Source organism: Esox lucius, chromosome 11, assembly GCF_011004845.1.
Source record: "Esox lucius isolate fEsoLuc1 chromosome 11, fEsoLuc1.pri, whole genome shotgun sequence".
NCBI lineage: Eukaryota > Metazoa > Chordata > Actinopteri > Esociformes > Esocidae > Esox > Esox lucius.
In genome coordinates, this window is record NC_047579.1 from 24090357 (window position 1) to 24110920 (window position 20564).

The 20564-nt window shown below is 39.3% G+C and overlaps 2 protein-coding genes across 4 annotated transcripts in view; both read left to right on the top strand.

Moving 5' to 3' along the window:
* The window catches only part of LOC117595221 (nuclear GTPase SLIP-GC-like), a 772829-nt gene that overhangs the window by 731585 nt on the left and 20680 nt on the right, over window positions 1-20564 (top strand). The gene's annotated exons all lie outside the window — the stretch shown is intronic.
* Window positions 5200-20564, top strand: part of LOC105012875 (nuclear GTPase SLIP-GC-like) — a 29187-nt gene continuing 13822 nt past the window's right edge. For all 3 annotated transcript variants that reach the window (XM_034295001.1, XM_034295002.1, XM_034295003.1), the window contains exons 1-10: window positions 5200-5279; window positions 9104-9185; window positions 9397-9512; window positions 9791-9874; window positions 12818-12854; window positions 13664-13750; window positions 15076-15169; window positions 15269-15485; window positions 19546-19776; window positions 20033-20233. In XM_034295001.1, the coding sequence (XP_034150892.1) occupies window positions 9113-9185; window positions 9397-9512; window positions 9791-9874; window positions 12818-12854; window positions 13664-13750; window positions 15076-15169; window positions 15269-15485; window positions 19546-19776; window positions 20033-20233 (1140 nt within the window). In that variant the 5' untranslated portion in view covers window positions 5200-5279; window positions 9104-9112. The remainder of the gene's footprint in view (window positions 5280-9103; window positions 9186-9396; window positions 9513-9790; window positions 9875-12817; window positions 12855-13663; window positions 13751-15075; window positions 15170-15268; window positions 15486-19545; window positions 19777-20032; window positions 20234-20564) is intronic.

Sequence of the window (20564 nt, forward strand, 5' to 3'; positions counted from 1 at the left end):
CAGTATTGTTTTGAACGTAGCCTTCTTCCCTGTGTTAGTCCTAATGAGTTTCACTAATGTGTTTCTGTGCATCTGCTCATTATCAGTTCCTATATAGTTCAGTCCTGTTTGTAGCGTCCTTTGTGAGGTATTGTTTTCCCACTCTACTGAGCCTTTCTTTTCTAGTCGATTCCAGTGTTAACCAGTGTACCAATCCGTTGTCTGTCGGTTTGTATTTTGACTTCGATTCTGCTCTAGTCCTTCTGTACCTCTGCTTGATCTGACCATCCAGCATATTGACCTTTTGCTTGCCCTGTTTTTTTGCATTTTTGGATTCTGGATTTGGGTTGTTATTAAAACCCTCCTAGCTCTTACAGATTTCACAACTTGGACATTTTGGGTCCTACATTCTTTTCTGTAACAGGTATCACGAAGTATTGTATATCCAGGTAATCACAACCCTCTCTGCTACAATAATAACACATAAAAACAGACTTCTGGGACACTATTTAGAAAATGCATGTGTTTGAAAGGCAAAAAGGATCATCTCCAAGCAAGTTATACTAAAGCCGCGTTTCAACCGCAGTTGCAGGGACTTTATTTTACAACAAAATAAGTCCCTGCTTGGGGGGTAGTACCGGAACATTTGGGGGGTGGTGCTTGGAGGTAAACGGTGAGGAGACGCAGCCCACGGGTTAATTGTCATGAGCATTTGTACAAAGGTTTTTGTTGCAGTTTTATAATAAATATCTGGAGACATTTAATATATGCATTATTTCGTGGTAACCATAAAAGTTGCTACCATGGTTAGGAATGAATGTCCTAGCTATATTTTACATATTTTCTGGGGCGCATAATCTGTTGCATGCTGTCAATCATCTTAATTAATGTTGTTAGGATGTTGTTTCAAGTGTGTTTTTGTTTCTAAATAGTGAATCCTTTTTTCCTGAACATACATACATTTTGTAGAATCTGAGCATTAACAATTACAATATGAATGAACATTTCATTGGAAGTGAATGTGCCTAGATAATGAGAACAACAGAAACACCTCTGTTTAGATTATCTCTCAGTAGGTAGCGCTCTAATGACAGAATGTTTACGATGGCCATATGGCATGGGGGTTGACTTCTAAAAAGTTAGAAACGCCCTTAATGTATAGGCTAGCTGGTAACCAACATTACAGTGAGAAGAGATTAACTGAGATGAGATTGAGGTTGTGTAAGGAAGACCAGGTCCGTAACCTCATGAACAAGACTTTCTAATGCTGCAATAAATAATATACTTTCTCCCATGACAAACGGGTATGCTAATTATTACAACTGATTTCTAACAATTTAAACTATTCAAGCAGCCAATATCAATCATACACACATGATATATGTGCATTCTACTCCTGTCTCCAACAATTCATTATTTGTGTAAAATAATATTGTTTAATAACATTGAGTAAAATAAACTCTGCCAACTGTGATTACCCAGATATTGCCATGCATATTTGTATTTTGCACCAACATTTTTGGTGATAAATATTTGGGGTACCAAATATGTGTATATAGTGGCTATTTGTGTAAATCTGAAAACAGAAGCACTCCCACATACTGTCTCGCTTACTGCTGAAATATTTATTAAATCACAACAGATAAAGAACAAAAAACAATTATGCGCAATGGTGTAAATCTGTCTCATGGTCAATTTACAAAATAACTTGTAAAATCCAACCAATCACAATCAACAGCAGCACAACTTGAATCTCCTCCATGGTTATTGTGCATACTTCAGCAGACTAATATGCCTAATCTTCACAGGTCTTTAGAACGCGGTGGAAATGCAGACACAACAATGAGCTGAAGGAACCGTTTAGTTCCTTGAAAAACTGTTCCTGGGACTAAAAGTTCTGGGAGCTTTTTGTGGAAACGTGGCTTAACGGTGATGTTGACTTGATTTGCTTTGCTTCAACTTTTATCTTCTTACATTTATCTCATTACATCACACTATTTTAATTAGTGTGCTAGCTTGCTGCACTCCAAGAAAAAATTTAGCCACTTCCTTGTCCCTGCCTACCTACCATAACTATGTTTGTCATTCCACTGAACAAAGGCAACCGAAACTTTCATACAGACATTCAGACTTTTATACATTTCATGCAAATGGAAACAGAAAATAACAGTAAAACATGAGTAGTCGGACAATGATCAATCTTGTTTAATGTAGGATAAAAAACATGCTAAAAATTACATTCTAGTTCAAATTAATAAAGGTAGCAAATATTTTTGTTATGACTCGTACAACATAATGACATTTATTTCTGTGTGCATATATACAACAATGTCTCAAAAAGCTGCTAGTCAACAATTAAGTACAGATGTCAGTTTGTTATGTATCAGACCATGATCTGCAGATATAAAGACAAGAGTATGGACATTGGTTCAGAAACACATTTACGTGTATTAGATTTGCGCCATTCAATGCTTGCCATCTGGTCTCGCTTTTTCTTAAGCAATTCTCAACATCCAGTAAACATTTACCTGACACAAATGATACATAAAATGTAAAAACATTTTACATATTGGATAATTCTTCCATTAATGGGACAGACATTAAAATAGCAAAGAATAGCACTATTAATCCAACAAATGTAATTTCACTACTTTTTTGGTTTTTCTGTCTTTACACCTGGTTCATAAGAACAGTTGGAGATACTTTGATATCCCACCTTGTATGTCCGGTCTTCTGAGAAAATAAATAGGCTTGTTTGTGTGACATCAGAATGTCCCACTAGATTAAGACACCATTCAAAATTGCACCTTCACAGATTTCCTAAAACACATCTTTTTCATTACAATACATTACTCTACACACTAGGCAAGGTGTAACAAGAGCACCATAAAACATATTACACTAAACAGGTTATTTTTGAGTTAAGCCATAACACACAAGGTGGTGTGGTCGGGGGTGTAGCTTAGCTGTCACTCCCAGGGTGTGAGGCTCACTATGCTCAACTAGTCAAATGAGCCAGTCAGACAGTGGACAATCCGACAGAAGTTCAGCTCTACTAAGAAATCAGTAAGCAGCACACAGCAGTTCTAATTGGAATGCCAATCAATCAATCAAATGTATTTATAAAGCCCTTTTTACAACAGCAGTTGTCACAAAGTGCTTTACAGAGACACCCGGCCTTAAACCCCAAGGAGCAAACAACAGTAGTATTGAATTTCAGTGGCTAGGAAAAACTCCCTAAGAAGGTCGAATTTTAGGAAGAAACCTAGAGAGGACCCAGGCTCAGAGGGGTGACCAGTCCTCTTCTGGCTGTGCTGGGTGAGATATTAAGAGTCCAATTGGAATAATAAATACATTTATCTGGGCTAAATCCAGAGTCTATTTGATTTTAGACTAGGTCAGAAGTATGACCAGGTGGACAAGGACAGGGACAGCAACGGGCCCCCCAAACCAGGTAATCCGCAGGTGTGGACCAGGACCTCATCTCCTCCTAAAATGTAAAACTGGAGGAGACTGAGAAAAGTTAGTAGTGCATTCCTCATATCCCCCAGCACAATAATATAGCAGTGAATGTCACTGCACCTTTCTGCAACTCTTGTGTGCCTGGGGTTACACACCCTTGTGTGAATAGACAATAGCCTGGGTGGCTGAAGTCTTTGATGTTCCATGCTTACCCTTAGGCATTGTGTGTGGTAGAGGCCTTGCACGGAGGGGAGATGGCGCTCCGCAGACTTCACAACCCTCTGGAGGGCCTTGCGATCAGCAGCTAGAACCTGCCGTACCAGGCAGTAATGCAGCCTGAGAGGATGCTCTTTATGGTGCAGCTGTAGAAGTTGGTGAGAGTTTTTGCAGACATGGCAAACCTCTTGAGTCTCCTCAGGAGTCTTAAGGATGAAGTTGGAGCTGTGTGTGGACACGCAGTCATGCATGAACAGGGAGTACAGGAGGGGACTGAGTATGCAGCCTTGGACGTCTCCGGTGCTCAGGGTCATTGCAGAGGAGGTGAGGTTGCCCATTCTCACCATCTGGGGTCTGCTTTTCAGAAACTCTAGGATCAAGTTGCAACGTGAGGTATTATTTCCCAGAGTCCTGAGCTTAGGAACAGGAAAAGGAACAGAGCATGCTTAAAGATTTGTCATGACACAATTTATGGATTTAAGTTAGATGTCAATGTTAAATTACTAGTCTGTGTGCCACGCACGGATTTACATTGGTGGGATATTTTATGTACAGTACCAGTCAAATGTTTGGAGACACTCACCCCTACCTGTTAGTGGGAGGGCTCTTTGACACTGTTCTGTTCTATATCAGTTAGTGGGAGGGCTCTTTGACACTGTTCTGTTCTATATCAGTTAGTGGGAGGGCTCTTTGACACTGTTCTGTTCTATACCTGTTAGTGGGAGGGCTCTTTGACACTGTTCTATTCTATAACTGTTAGTGGTGGGGCTCTTTGACACTCTTCTGTTCTATTGTGATAGGAGCAGAATTTTGAGGCGTTACTTTTCAATAACCACAAAAGCAACGAAAACAAACCGGCGTGCCAGGCACTACAAGATTCAGGAGTTCAGGAACACATACAACATGACACGCACAATGACCGACAGGGAGAAAATGGCTGAACTAAATACACAGACTAATGAGGAGAACAGAAACAGGTGGGGGCTAAACACAGGTGAAAGGAATAGACTGATTAATGGAAATAAGAACAGGAAAGACCATATAAGGACAAGTCAAGGACAAACAGAAAACATGAAGTGGAACGGTCCCCTCTGGCTGGGACCGTTACAGATAGGAATAATGGATTTAGGATGTAGTGATGTCAGTGCTAGATTAGCAGTATGACTGCCACTCATTGATTTTACATGGATGGCTGTCTGTGTATATCAAACACCTGTCTAAAATGCTGATGATCGACATCTATAGGTGTGTTGGAGAACCTCTCTTTGTCATCTTTCTTTAATTTTTAGAGTTTCAGCTCTCCTGTCTGCCCCCCTAACTGGAAACACACACATTATCCCATTACACTCAATACATTACAAGTTGAAATTAGCTTTGCTTCAGTTTGTCACATTAATTTTATAAAAGCACACAATGTTTTAATTAGTGAGCTATCGGGGTGCACAACATGATAAAAGGAAGTGCACGGACTCACCTGTCCCCTCCTACCTACCAGACCTCATATTTTCCTCCAATTCCTTGAAATGGAAACTGAAAGTTACAGCAAACTTAAAGTAGTCGGACTTGTTCAGCCATTACATACACAGACCAACATCATTATTTCTAGAACACCTATTGTCTAGGTAAGTAAATACAGCAACTATCTGCATTTCGCATTTCAGTATGCTTTTTTTGTAGCAGTAGCCTTTGGTTACACTGATTTGACTTACCATAGAATTCCACAGCTGTTCTGTTGGCAATGTTTCACGAGACAAAGTATTTCTGTCTTTATTTACGTTGTTGTAATTTACGTTGTTGAGATCATGTCTTAATCCTTCATTGAAGTTACATCTATTTTTGTCAGCCACTCTCGGTCTTCCTGCTGAAAGACATTGTAAAACACCTTAAATTATTTAATTAATTAGCACTTACACAAAAACTGCAATTATTATGGATCATCATATTCATTTAAGACGTTGACTTAAATGTTTAAACGCTCTGAAAAATAAATGATTTTATTAATACTATTGTTGCATGGACACAAAAACATCTGCCTATTCAGTGGGACCTTTTTGGATTAACTTTACACCGTCTGAGAAAACATTCTCATTTAAAGAAACATAAGCATTTGGGCTGGATGTTTTCAACTTGTTGCTTTGTGATTTGATCTAAGAGATGCAGTCTGGGCTGGATGTGTAATATGTTGTTTGCATTTGCGTAATCATAATTATTGTGTTACAGACATAATTGACCACAAAATTTTTCTGCTACTAATCTAAACAATACAAAGCGGAAAATATTCTGTCTTAACTGCTTGAATGATGTAGCCATTTGGTTTGAAATCCAAGCCACTTATTGTGATTGTTTGGCATATTGAAATATATTGGACAAGGAGTTACGGTCCTCAAATAGGACAGTCACATCTGAAATTAGACCCCACCTTACACTGGTGTGTGTGACTCTGACAGCTAATCTGCCTTTATAGTCTGAAATCAGATCCTCTATTTGTGTCTGTAACCATGTCTTTGTTCTGTCATCTGTGCTACAATGGCCCTGAAATGCTGACTGACAGTTGGATAGGTTATATAACATTTGGATCATAACTAGATTTACATTATAAAATTGTTAATCATGCTTATTATTGTTTCCCTTAAGAACACCTAAAGTGACAGGATATGGATTTGGACACTGTTGTTGGTGTTTGACAGTCTCAGGTTGTAAGGTTGAAACAATATCAGGATGCCCATAGACAGGGTTTTGCATTCATCCAGGCTGTGATATTAGCAGCACACAAGCCAACACAGTACATACCATCCCTGCATTTTCTCCAACCAAAAAGGTCTGGCTCCGAAGAAATCACCTGTAAGAATTGTTTGGTTATACAAGACAATGACTATGTTCTGATGTTTAATGTTATGAGGAGCAACTTGCTTGCAACAAATGTGACAGGAGGCAGATCTATCGTGTTATAACACTTCTTTGGATCTGTTCCATTGCTATTAACTGCGTGTTTTCATTAGGCCTATTGGTTGCACAATTTGGTCCTCAGATACATTCCCCTGGGGTTATCTGTTTTGGATACATTTAAATAGGTGCCACTGAGTATGACCCATTGTGTCTCTCTACCCATGTCCTGCAGCCTAGAGCCTGGTTAAGCTCTTTAGAAGGATATGTTTTTATCTCTACTTTGGCTCTATGGGCTGAAGTCACTACCAACAACATTACCCTGGATAGCTTCTGTTGACTGATACTGTATACACATGTTATTGTGAGCGACCGAAACATGCCAGTTAAAATTACTAAAGGTAGAAAGCCATTTTGTTACGGCTCGTACAATATCATGACCATTTGTTTCATGCACATACATAAAACATTGTCTCAAAATAGATGCTTGTAAAAATGTAAGTAAAGAAATCAGTTGATTATGTATTAATCCCTGTACAAGAGTATAGTCATTGGTTCAGAAACCAGCATTCACACATTTTCATGTATATGTTTGGTCACTCATTCCCTTAAGCAATTCTCAACATCCAGTAAACTTTTACTTGTAACAAAAGACACATAACATGTACAATATTTAAACATATTGGATAATTCATCCGTTTATGGGACAGACAATAAAAGACAAAAGAACAGTGTAATTAATCCAACAAATATCATTTCACTACTTGTTGTTTTGTCCATCATTACACCTGGTTCATATGAACAGTTGGAGCTACTTTGACTTTTCATTACAGATCATTAGTGTACACACTAGGCAAGGTGTACAAATCTGAGCACTGCGAAACACATTACACTAAACAGGTTTAGAGGGCCATTTTATAGTCAAGCAATAACATGCTAGGTAAGGTGTGGTCAGGGGCGTAACTTAGCTTTCACTCCCAGGATGCAAAGCACACTCTGCTCAGTTAGTCAAACGAGTCTGTCAGACACAGTGGACAATCTGACAGAAGTTCGGGTCTGCTAAGAAATTAGCACACAGCAGTTCTATTAGGAAGCTCACTACACCTTTCTGCAACCCTTGTGTGCCTGGGGTCAATCATTTTAACTCCCTCAGCTTTGGTTAATATGATTGTGTGCATGACCACATTGGAGAAAGCACTGGGGGAAAGAAACAGTGGTTTATTTAGAATTTTGCTGTTATAGGTTTCCACTTGTCCTGCCCAGGCAGCATGATACAGCAGTCAAAGGTCTTGTGACAGAACTTGCAGTTAGACTACTGGGACAAGATAGCACTTCCTTGTCTCTGCCTACTTACCACAAATATGCTTGTCTTGAACTGAACAAAGGCAACCGCAACCTTTAGACTTTTATACATTTCATGCAAATGGAAAGAGACAATGTCAGACAATTATCAGTCTTATTTAGTGTAGGATAAAGGGGTTGTCACAACATACATGGACCAACATCATTATTTCTTGAACACCTATTATCAATGTAAGTAGCTACAGCTTCTATTTGCAAATTTGAGGTTCAATGTGCTTTTTTGTACCAGTAGCCTTTGGTTACACTAATTTGACTTAATCAACAACGAATTCCATAGCTGTTCTTTTGTTTCTGTTATGTTGGTGATGTTTTACAAGACAAAGAGTTTCTTTATTTAAGTAGTCATACTTTAAAATTGTTATTTCATCCATAAAAAGACCAAATACTAAGCTGACCTATTATAGTGTAACATTAGCAGGTAATCTGAGTTCCCGAAACCCAAAGATTTGCAGTTAATCAAATAGTTCCCTTATTGAGTGCAAGGCTGAACCTGTCAGTGAAGTTAATTTTATTTTAGTTTGCCACTCTCAGACATGCCACTGAAAGTCCATAGGTTATTTTATTAATGGAAAGATAGATTAGATTGGATAGTTAGATTCAGTTAATAGTAGTTCCTTGTTAGTATTGTCTTTTAAATGAACTTTCAAATGAACTAGATGGCTTGCCTACAAGTCCTTTGGATTGTGATAACCACCAGAAATATTTATAGCGGCCTGCAAAGTTGGATAGCTGCCATATAACGGGCACCATCTTTCATGTGAATGACTTCTTCTGTGGCCAGCATCAGTCCACAACTGGCTATCTATAGCTTAGAATATAAGGTCGGTGGAAATAGCAAGCCTGGAGACACTTCTTAAAATCTGGGTTGTTGTCAATTGTGTAATTTTAGTTAGCTAGGTAAACCAGATATTATATTATGCATTATATTTAAACCATTATATTATGTCTTGAAACTATTATTCGAAATACCATTCACTTTGTTGTCATTGTTAGCCACTGCTGAGATGACATCCTGGCTGTAGCTAACTAGCAATTAAACTTTGGCAACCATTTAAATGAGAGATTGCTAGGTTTTTGTTTTAATAAGCAAATCTCTCTGCTTCCTACTATACTTTGAATATTTGATTAGAAACTGTGTGCTTTTGTTGTTTTTACAAATAATCTTTTCATCATATCTAAACTATATTTATACTCTTCCTAGTGAATTGTCATGGCGTCATCGTTTTTTGTCAGAGACATATTAAATAAGTGGAACCTCAGTCAATGGATTAAGAATTTTGAAGGTGAATTTAAAAAAAATATTTATACATTGTATATTAAGTTGTATAATAATAGTAGTAGTAGAAGTGTGGTGTGATGTAATATATTTTTTAAATGAATAATATAATTGTATTTTTTAATATTATACATTAGTAAAGATATCAAATCAAAGCTTAAGCACAAGTGTTTTTTTAAATGTAAGGCTTATTTTAATGTATTTCTATTGTATTTCAGAGGAAGAGATAGATGAAGAAGGTTTTCTCTTACTTGAAGAGAAAGAATTTATCCACTTGATCCCAAAAGTAGGACCACGGACAAAATTTGCTCACAAACACAAAGAACTTGTAAAGGTATAGATAACAAATGATAAATCGGTACATTAACTAAAGTTTACAGTGACCAGGTTTTTGGTGTGCATCCATACCTTAGTGTAAGATACAAATTTTGCATTTCTTATCTAATTAAATCCACTGCACCAGCCTACATTCTTCAGCCTACAAATGTCTTAACATATTACAGGAAACTGTTACAGCACAATTTTAGGTGTTCTCACTGAAGTCTAGAATGTGATGTTCATCAACCATTTGTTGCCTTACAACTGAGACATATCTCGTGTTTTTAACTGCAGAAACAGAAAACACACAGCAATGATGATAAAGTGGCCACATCGTCAACAGCTTCCATTAACGCCACCAAGAGTTCCTCAACAAATGTACTTTAATTTGTACCCTCCTCTATAACCATTTACATCTTTCACACCACAAAGGATAATTATTATTTAGATCAACAAAAATATATTTGTATTATTGTGGTTTTCCAAATAGTTGTATCACAAAGATACAACAGTCAAGTTCATAACTTCATCTGTAGCCTAATCAATTGCCTGATTTCCTCTTTGATATTGCAATGTTTTTATATTAATGTTTGTGCATCAAGGCATTTCAATCACCATCTCACATAATAAGGATTACAATTTCAGAAATACTGCAACATCACACAGGACATACAGTTGTGCTCAAAAGTTTGCATACCCTTGGAAAACTGGTATTATACAGCTCTGGAAAAAATTAAGAGACCACTGCACCTTTTTGGAAAGGAAGGTTTTGAGTAAGGAACAGAAGGGTTAAGAGACAACTGCAAATTGAATGCTTCTGTTCCTCACTCAAAACCTTCCTTTCCTACTTTTTTGGAAAGGAAAGAAAAAGGTGCAGTGGTCTCTTAATTTTTTCCAGAGCTGTAGGTACCCTTTTTAAAGAAAACATGAGTCAGCAGGCAAAACACATTTCCTATGGAATTAATATTCAACTGTAGGTTATACCAGAATGGCACAATCATGAAACAAAACATGGCAACAAAGAAAGAAATTAACTGACCCCTGTTCAAAAGTCTGCATACACTTAGTTCCAAATACTGTGTATTGCCCCCTTTAGCATCAATGACAGAGTGCAGTCTTTTGTAATAGTTAATTTTCACAAGATTCCCCGTGCCTTTAGTGCTCACACACCCCCAAAACATCAGTGAGTCACCACCATGCTTAACAGTGGGGATGATATTCTGTTCACTATAGGCCATGTTGACCCCTCTCCAAACATAGCGCTTAAGGATTTGACCGTGTCTAGGTGTTGACCAAGCTGTGAGGCGTGTCAAGGTGTTGTTGGGCATATTGTAACTGGGCTTTTTTGTGGCAAAGCTTACCTGTGGGTTTTTCTTTGTATCCTAAACAATTCTTCTGGCAGTTTTGGCCGAAATCTTTCGGGAAAGTCTATGCCAGGGTTCTGGAGAGGAGAATACGGCCGATAGTAGAACCTCGGATTCAGGAGGAACAGTGTGGTTTTCGTCCGGGCCGTGGAACACTGGACCAGCTCTATACCCTCTACGGGGTGTTGGAGGGTTCATGGGAGTTTGCCCAACCAATCCACATGTGTTTTATGGATTTGGAGAAGGCATTCGACTGTGTCCCTCGTGGCATCTTGTGGAGGGTGCTTCGGGAATATGGGGTCCTGGGTCCTTTGCTAAGGGCTGTCAGGTCCCTGTACAACTGAAGCAGGAGCTTGGTCCGCATTGCCGGCAGTAAGTCAGACTTGTTCCCAGTGCATGTTGGACTCCGGCAGGGCTGCCCTTTGTCACCGGTTCTGTTCGTAATTTTTATGGACAGAATTTCTAGGCGCAGCCAGGGGCCGGAGGGTGTCAGGTTTGGGGACCACACAATTTCGTCTCTGCACTTTGCAGATTATGTTGTCGTGTTGGCCCCTTCTAACCAGGACCTTCAGCATGCACTGGGACGGTTTGCAGCCGAGTGTGAAGCGGTGGGGATGAAAATCAGTACCTCCAAATCTGAGGCCATGGTCCTCAGTCGGAAAAGGGTGGCTTGCCCACTTCAGGTTGGTGGAGAGTGCCTGCCTCAAGTGGAGGAGTTTAAGTACCTAGGGGTCTTGTTCATGAGTGAGGGAAGGATGGAACGGGAGATTGACAGACGGATCGGTGCAGCTTCTGCAGTAATGCGGTCGATGTATCGGTCTGTCGTGGTGAAGAAAGAGCTGAGCCGCAAGGCGAAGCTCTCGATTTACCGGTCAATCTACGTTCCTACTCTCACCTATGGTCATGAGCTTTGGGTCATGACCGAAAGGACAAGATCCCGGATACAGGCGGCCGAAATGAGCTTTCTCCGCAGGGTGGCCGGGCGATCCCTTAGAGATAGGGTGAGAAGCTCGGTCACCCGGGAGGAGCTCAGAGTAGACCCGCTGCTCCTCCACATCGAGAGGGGTCAGCTGAGGTGGCTTGGGCATCTATTTCGGATGCCTACGGAACGCCTTCCTGGGAAGGTGTTCCGGTCCCGTCCCACTGGGAGGAGACCCCGGGGAAGACCTAGGACACGCTGGAGGGACTATGTCTCCCGGCTGGCCTGGGAACGCCTCGGTGTCCCCCCGGAAGAGCTAGAGGAAGTGTCTGGGGAGAGGGAAGTCTGGGCATCCCTGCTTAGACTGCTGCCCCCGCGACCCGGTCCCGGATAAGCGGAAGAAGATGGATGGATGGATGGATCTTTCTTGGTCTACCTGACCGTGGCTTGATATCAAGGGATCTCTGAATTTTCCACTTCTTAATAAGTGATTGAACAGTACTGACTGGCATTTGCAAGGCTTTGGATTTCTTTTTATATCCATTTCCATATTTATGAAGTTCCCTTACCTTGTTACGCAGGTCTTTCGACAGTTCTTTTCTGCTCCCATTAGCTCAGTATCTAACCTGCTCAGTGCATCCACGTGAGAGCTGATAACCCCATTGACGATTTATAAACAGACTGTAATTGTAATTTAAAAAGCGTGGGAATTTGAGCTTTAATTGCCATTTTAACCTGTGTGTGTCACCTTGTGTGTCTGTAACAAGGCCAAACATTCAAGAGTATGTCAACTTTTGATGAGAGCCATTTGGGAGATTTCTGTTATTATTATGATTTAAAAGGAGCCAAACAACTATGTGATAATAAATGGCTTCATATGATCACTATCCACAATTTCACATTGTGAGTATGCAAACTTATGAGTACAGCTGTAACAGATCATGGTTTACTCAATGAAAATTATGAATATTTTAGATTGTGTTGTAAGTTCTGTAAAATGATGCCTTATCCAGGATGATTATTCATGTGTTTCTTCAGAGTATGGCCTCAACCAGTGTGGAGAAACCTCTTTCAGGTAAACAGCACAATCAATCAATCAAATTCCTTTTATGAATCCCTTTTTACACCAGCAGTAGTCAAAGTGTGATTATACAGATACCCAGCCGAAATCCCCAAAGAGCAAGTAACAAAAATAAATTGATGCACAGTTGCTTGGAAAAACTATTTTATTTTTATGATTTTGGCTCTAGATTATAAACAGTTGAAGTTATTACTATTACTCCATTACTGAGATGCTTGCTTTCTGAAACAGGTAGATGTACTGTAGGTGTCTGTTTCCACTTTTTACATTTTCAGAGTGTAATGATCCTGGACAAAATACCAGTAAATAACTGAGAGACAATAATTCATTCTACACAAACACTCCTAGCGAACCTGTACTGTGGATTTATTATACCTCTGGTTTTCCAGAACATTCTATTAACTCTTTGATGGATTGCAATTTAAGTGCATCTTCAAAGTGAAGTTGGCCATTACCTGATTTGACATATCTTGTGGATGAGATAACAGCAGTGAAGTCAGATTCTAAAGACTAAGCAAATTATTTCACACATTTCTGATACAACCTAAATCATGAATAATATTAATTAAATGTGTTGATGGTCTGAGTTAATAGTAATACTATGTATCAATCTATTTAATTTGAAAATAAATTGACAGGAACTCCCACAACCCCATTCTCCAATGGCTAGAGAGGATCTCTAAGAGATTTTCTTAGACAACTGTCAGTATCAGAAATGTCTACTATTAGAAACCTATGGCATTGTTCTCAATAACCTTCTGTGAATGTTGTCATATTCATTTGTTGTTTCCAATTATTTTCAGAAAAAAGGAAACATGACATGGCTGATGCAAACAAACCAAAAAAGAAGCAGAAAAGTAGTGCTATATCCAGAACAACTGCTATGCTTGGTAGGTAAATGGTATAATCAAATGTACTATTTTTTTAAATATATTTTTCTCTCTGAAAGGTATCTGGCAGAAACCCTATATAGCCAAAATATGTGGAGACCCCTATTTATTATTGAGTTCAGGTGTTTCAGCCACACCCATTGCTCACAGGTGCATACAATCCAGCATATAGCCATAAATTGTCCATAGACAAACATTGGCAGTACAGTGGGTCGTACTTAGGAGGTGAGTGAATTTAAACATGGCACTGTCATAGGATGCCAAAAATAAGTTTGTGAAATTTCTGCCCTAGTAGATATGCCCTGGTCAACCTGTAAGTGCTATTATTGTGAAGCGGAAGCATCAGGGAGCAACAACAGGCCAGCCACGAAGAGGAAGACCATGCAAACTCACAGAGCAGGGCCGCCAAGTGCTGAAATGCCTATCACATAAAAATTGCCTGTCATCTGTTGCATCACTCATCATAGTGTTCCAAACTGCCTCTGGAAGCAACATTAGTACAGTTATTCACAAAATGGGTTTCCATGTCCGAGCGGCTGTACGCAAGCCTCACATCAACATGCGCAATGCCAATCACACTCTGGAGTGATGAATCACGCTTCACTTCACTGCCAATCTGATAGACAAACCTGGGTGTGACATATGCCCGGGAAAACGCTCCCTACCGGAATGCATAGTGCCTACTCTAAGTTTGGTGGAGGAGGTATAATGGTCTGGGGCTGTGTTTCAGGGTTTGGGTTAGGCCCTTCAGTTCCAGTGAAAGGTTGCCTTAATGGTACAGAATACAAAGACATTTAGACCAATAGGTGCTTCCAACTTTGTGGCAACAGTTTGGGGAAGGCTCTTTCCTGTTTCAGCATGATTGTGCCCCTGTGCACAATACGTGGTCTATAAGGACATGGTTCGATGAGGTTGGTCAAGCCCTGACCTCAAACCCACTGAACACCTTTTGGAATGAATTGGAATGGCGATTGCAAGACCAGGCATGTAAAATAAATCTAAGAAACGTCCCTTATAATCCCAGCCATATGAAGAATGAGCCATGCCAAACATGCTCCTGTACATTACATTGTGTTGAGGGAAGCCCCACCTCTCTAAATGGTACAGTTCACTATACTGCTAATGGAGGCCATCTTAGTTTGCAAATAATGCAGACAAATAAAGGCTCAACCATGCAAGGTTTTTATAACTTTAAACCAGACATAAGTATTTATGTAAATGTGCTGACTACCTCAAAGTATAGCAGCACACCTTTGCATTCCTGTTGTATAAAGACAAAATATGAATGTACAACGAATTGATATCTGTTGGTGATCATCTTCCAGACAGTGAAGAAAAGGCAGAGGCAAAGAAGATAATGCAAAGAGTCAGAAGCAAGCTGGATGAAATGCCTTCTACAAAACTTACTGACTTCCTCAGGTAGACCTATTCATTTTTAAAATGTAGAGACACATGAACATATGCATTTATGTAATTTCTTAAATTGCTTTAATAATGTTTGTTGTTCACTTCTAACAGAAGTAAAATTGATATGTTGGATAAAGACAGAAAAGAGATGGTGGGTGTTTTTGGGAAGACTGGAGCTGGTAAGAGCTCCTTAATAAACACCATTTTGGGTGAGACGAAACTGCTTCCTTCTGGAAACCAAGGAGCGTGTACCTCAGTGATGATTCAGGTGGAGGCCAATATGACTAATGACAAATACATCGCAGAGATTGAATTCATTACAGTGCAGGTACAAGTTAGTGTGTTTCTTATCACACACTGTTTTTAAATGTGGTGTCACGGGGAATAATGCTCTTTAAATATTTACAGTTGGCTCTGCCCAAACATGAGAAAACTGTGACCACAAATACATTAGCATAAATTATTTGGAAAAGTTAGATATAAACATGAAATCTAGAATGTAAATGTATTTATATAATATAAGTCCAAGTAAAACATTGGAATAGTTCTGAAAAATGTATTTAATTGATAGTTGAGCTGCACACGATCAATCAATTAATGTTCATGAGAAGACAGACATTGAAACAAAGAATTACTGAAATTAATCTGCAACACAGCCTGCTGACAAAAAATATAATCATGGCTGTGGTTTTATTTAATAACAGGAGTACATAATATTGAGTATCTTTGATAAGGAAAAAGGAACTTAGCTCCACTGAGTTATACTTTTACTGAAATTAGGAGGAAGTAATGTAATACCTAATAACCTAAAAGCAGGTTCTTCAAAGTTCTCAAAATACAAAAGAGTTCAAGAAACAAGACAATAATAGTAATAGTAATCATAATGGGGGACCTAATAGGACCAAACTCAATCCGCTGTAACAGGTCAGGCTTGTAGACTAAAGTGCTTGGTGCTAACGTACTATAAAAACTCAACTTTACTATACAAAACCTACAGTGGATATAAAAGGTCTACACACCCCTGTTAAAATGCCAGGTTTTTGTGATGTAAAAGAATGAGACAAAGATAAATCATGTCAGAACCTTTTTCACTTTTAATGTGACATATAATGTGAACAATTCAATTGAAAAACAAACTGAAATCTTTGAGGGGGAAAAATACAAAATGAATAACTCACTATAACCTGGTTACATAAGTCTGCACACCCTTAAACCAATACTTTGTTGAAGCACCTTTTAATTATTTTATAGCACTCAGTCTTTTTGGGTAGGAGTCAATAAGCATGGCGCATCTTCACATTGCAATATTTGCCCACTCTTCTTTGCAAAAGCGCTCCAAATCAGTCAGATTGCGAGGACATCTCCTGTGCAAAGCGCTCTTCAGATCACCCCACAGATGTTCAATTGGATTCAGGTCTGGGCTCTGGCTGGGCCATTCCAAAACTTTAATCTTCTTCTGGTGAAGCCATGCTTTTCTGGATTTGGATGTGTGCTTTGGGTCGTTGTTGTGCTGAAAGGTGAACTTCCTCTTCATCTTCAGCTTTCTAACAGATGCCTGAAGGTTTTGTGCCAAAATTGCCTGGCATTTGGAACTGTTCATAATTCCCTTCACCCTGACTAAGGCCCCGGTTCCAGCTGAAGAAAAACAGCCCCAAAACATGATGCTGCCACCACCATTCTTCACTGTGGGTATAGTGTTCTTTGGGTGATGTGCAGTGTTGTTTTTGCGCCAAACATACCTTTTGGAATTATCCAAAAAGTTCAACCTTGGTTTCATCAGACCATAAAACATTTTCCCACGTGTTTTTGGTGGACTTGATGTTTTTTCTTTTTGAAAACTTCAGCCAGGCTTGGATGTTTTTCTTTATAAGAAAAGGCCGTCTTGCCACCCTACCCCATAGCCCATTCATATGAAGAATACGGGAGATTGTCACATGTAGCACACCGCCAGTACTTGCTAGAAATTCCATTAATGTTGCTGTAGGCCTCTTGGAAGCTTCCCTGACCTGTTTTCTTTTCGTCCTTTCATAAATTTTGGAGGGATGTCTAGTTCTTGGTAATGTCTCTGTTCTGCCATATTTTCTCCACTTGATGATGACTGTCTTCACTGTGTTCCATTGTATATCTAATGCTTTGGAAATGCTTTTGTACAATGAGATCCCTCTGATGCTTTGGAAGCTCTCTGCGGACCATGGCTTTTGCTCTGTGATGCAATTGAGAAAATGTCAGGAAAATCCTACTAGAACACCTGAACTTTAAATGATGGCAGGTGTGTAATGACTTTTTTTTTAACATGAGTCTGAATGTGATTGGTTAATTCTGAACACAGCCACATCCCCAGTTATAAGAGGGTGTGCACACTTATGCAACCAAGTTATTGTAGGGTTTTTATTAAAAAAATTTCCCCTCAAAGATTTCAGTTTGTTTTTCAATTTAATTGTTCACATTATAGGTCACATTAAAAGTGGAAAGAGTTCTGACATGATTTATCTTTGTCTCGTTCTTTTACATCACAAAAACCTGTTATTTTAACAGGGGTGTGTAGACTTTTTATATCCACTGTATGTGTTTCTAAATTTTTCGTCTTGCGGGGAGGGGTTGCGCAGTGATTAGACATTTATACAGAATGCACCTCAGTCATGTCATCCTGGCGCTGGCCCTGCCTAATTGAAGCAGTTTAGTTTAGTAGGATCATGATTTTGCATACCATTGCATGAAAGACTGCCTGACGCATTTATTATTATACACTGCTCAAAAAAATATGGGAACACAATCTTCACAGTATAACACCAAGTAAATTAAACTTCTTGGGATATCAATCTGTCCAGTTAGGAAGCATAAGCGATTGTGATTTAATGTCACATGTTTTGGTGCGAATGAAACTGAAAACAGGTGCACTGGAGAGGCAACAGCAAGACAACACCCAAAAAGGGAATGGTTTTGCAGGTGGTGGCCACAGACAATTGCTCTCTCCTTATCTTTCCTGACTGATTCTTCTCTTGTTTTGCATTTTGCTAGTTTCTTTGTCATTATTGGCAGCATGAGGCAGTACCTGCAGCCGATTCAGGTTGCACAGGTAGTCCAGCTCCTCAGAGATGGCACATCCATATGTGCCGTCGTAAGAAGGTTTGCTGTGTCTCCCAGTACAGTCTCAAGACGAGATACCAGGAGAACTGCCGTTATACGAGGAGAGGGCCGCTGAAGGGCATCAACCCAGCCACAGGACCGATATCTGCTCCTTTGTGCGAGGAGGAACAGGAGGAGCACTGCCAGGGCCCTACAAAATGACCTCCAGCAGGCAACTAGTGGGCATGTTTCTGACCAAACTGTTAGAAACAGACTGTTAGAAACAGACCCTTGAGGATGGAATGAGGGCCCAACGTCCTCTAGTGGGACCTCTGCTCACAGCCCAGCACCATGCAGCCAGAGAATACCAGAATTGTCAGGTCCACCATTGGCACCATGTTCTCTTTACAGATGAGAGCAGGTTCACACTGAGCACATACGACGTGAAAGAGTCTGGAGATTCCATGGTGAACTGGGTTCCTCCTGGTGCAGGACAATGCCTGGCCTCATTGTAGGCAGTTCCTGGATGACGGTTTTGATGCCATTGACTGGCCCTCAAGTTCCCCAGACCTGAATCCAATTGAGAACCTCTGGGACGTTATGTATCGGTGTAGCCAAGAAGCACCACAGACTGTCCAGGAGCCTTGATCCAGGTCTAGGTGGAGATCCCCCAGGACACAATCAGGAGCATGCCCAGATGTCGTTGGGAGTGCATACAGCCACGTGGGAGCCATATGCACTAAGTCGCATTATGAGTTACCCCAATGAAATGAATGCAAGTTGGAATAGCCCGTGATTTCAATTGTTTACTTTAATTTTCAGTGTGAGTTTGAATCCAGCCCTCAATCGGTCTGTCGTTTTGGTTTCCATTGACCGTTGTTACAAGTTCAGTTCACTTTGTTCTCAACGAATTTCACAATATCTAGTAAAGATTTTGATTCGTAATACATTTCCTTTTTCAATACTCTGTGTGATTTAAGTGTTCCCTTAATTTTTTGAGCAGTGTATTTGTGATTCAAATCAAATTATTAATTACTTAGAAACAAGGTGCTATGAATAAAGGTGCCATCGGTTGTCTTCTTATGAATGACTTGTTTGTGATTGAGTTAGTGTTGTTGATGCAAAGTAGGCCCTTCATTTCCAAACACCAGGTAAATAACTATTAGGATACAATTATGAGTCATTAGCGAACTGTTAGTTATTTTATTTTCACCCTTTATTTTAGTTCTCTAAAAAGTTATAGTTAACAAAAAAAGTGCAAGCTATTGAGAGACTTTGCTACAGTATGTGTTGCACATTTGTTATGCATTTCTATTTTTTAGGATTGGAATGATGAGCTATGGTCCTTACAAGGCAAATCTTGTGAAAAGGAAGACGATGATGACAAGAAAATGAATGTCAAGGATGGTGACAAGGATGATGATGGAAAGATAAATGCTTTGTATGGAAAAGAGGGACTTGGAAAAAATGTAGAAGAACTAATGGATAAGAAGCACTTTAGCAAAATTCCAGAATTTTTTTCATCACATAAAAAAATTGTAATTTGTGACACAGTACGTTGCTTTTTACAAACTTCACAGGCATTAAAAATATTTCAACATTTTCTGAAACTTATGAATATTTTTACCAACCTTTATCAGCCTTTTAAATATTCTTTCATTAAAATCTTGCAGGCCTTTAGATTTTTTCCAGTATTATGGAAATTTGGAGCTGCATTTCATGAAACCTCACTGCCTATAATTTTGAAAGTTGTTTCCATATTTTTTCATGTGTCAATGCGTTTAATTTGTTGCCTTGTTACGATTGCAGGGTGAAGAACTCTCTAGAAAGATAGCTTGTTTCACAGTGAGTGACTCAAACAGTGATACATTTGAACAACTGTATTGGCCACTTGTGAAATGTTTAACAATCAAGGTGCCAAACTCTAAAGACCTATTGGACCATGTTGTGCTGGTGGATCTTCCAGGAAATGGAGACTGCAACAAGAGCAGAGATGAGATGTGGAAATCGGTAATTATTAACAATTATTTTCATGAAGATTCAATGAAGTGATTAGCATTATATTCATCCTATATTTGATTTGGTTGATGTCATAACAAACAAGCTACTGATACTTGTAGCAAGCTTATCCTCAAGAAAAAAATAATTTCCCCAGTCCCGATTTTATTCACAGTCTACCGTGTGACAGTCTATGTCTCTAACCAATATGCTATGCAAGAATGCGTAATATCCATTCACTCACTCAGAGACATTTGCTTTTCTTGGCTGGCTCTGCTTACACAGTGCAGCAAAAATAAATTCCAAAGAATGTTAAGAATTGTCAGATTTAAAATACAAACTT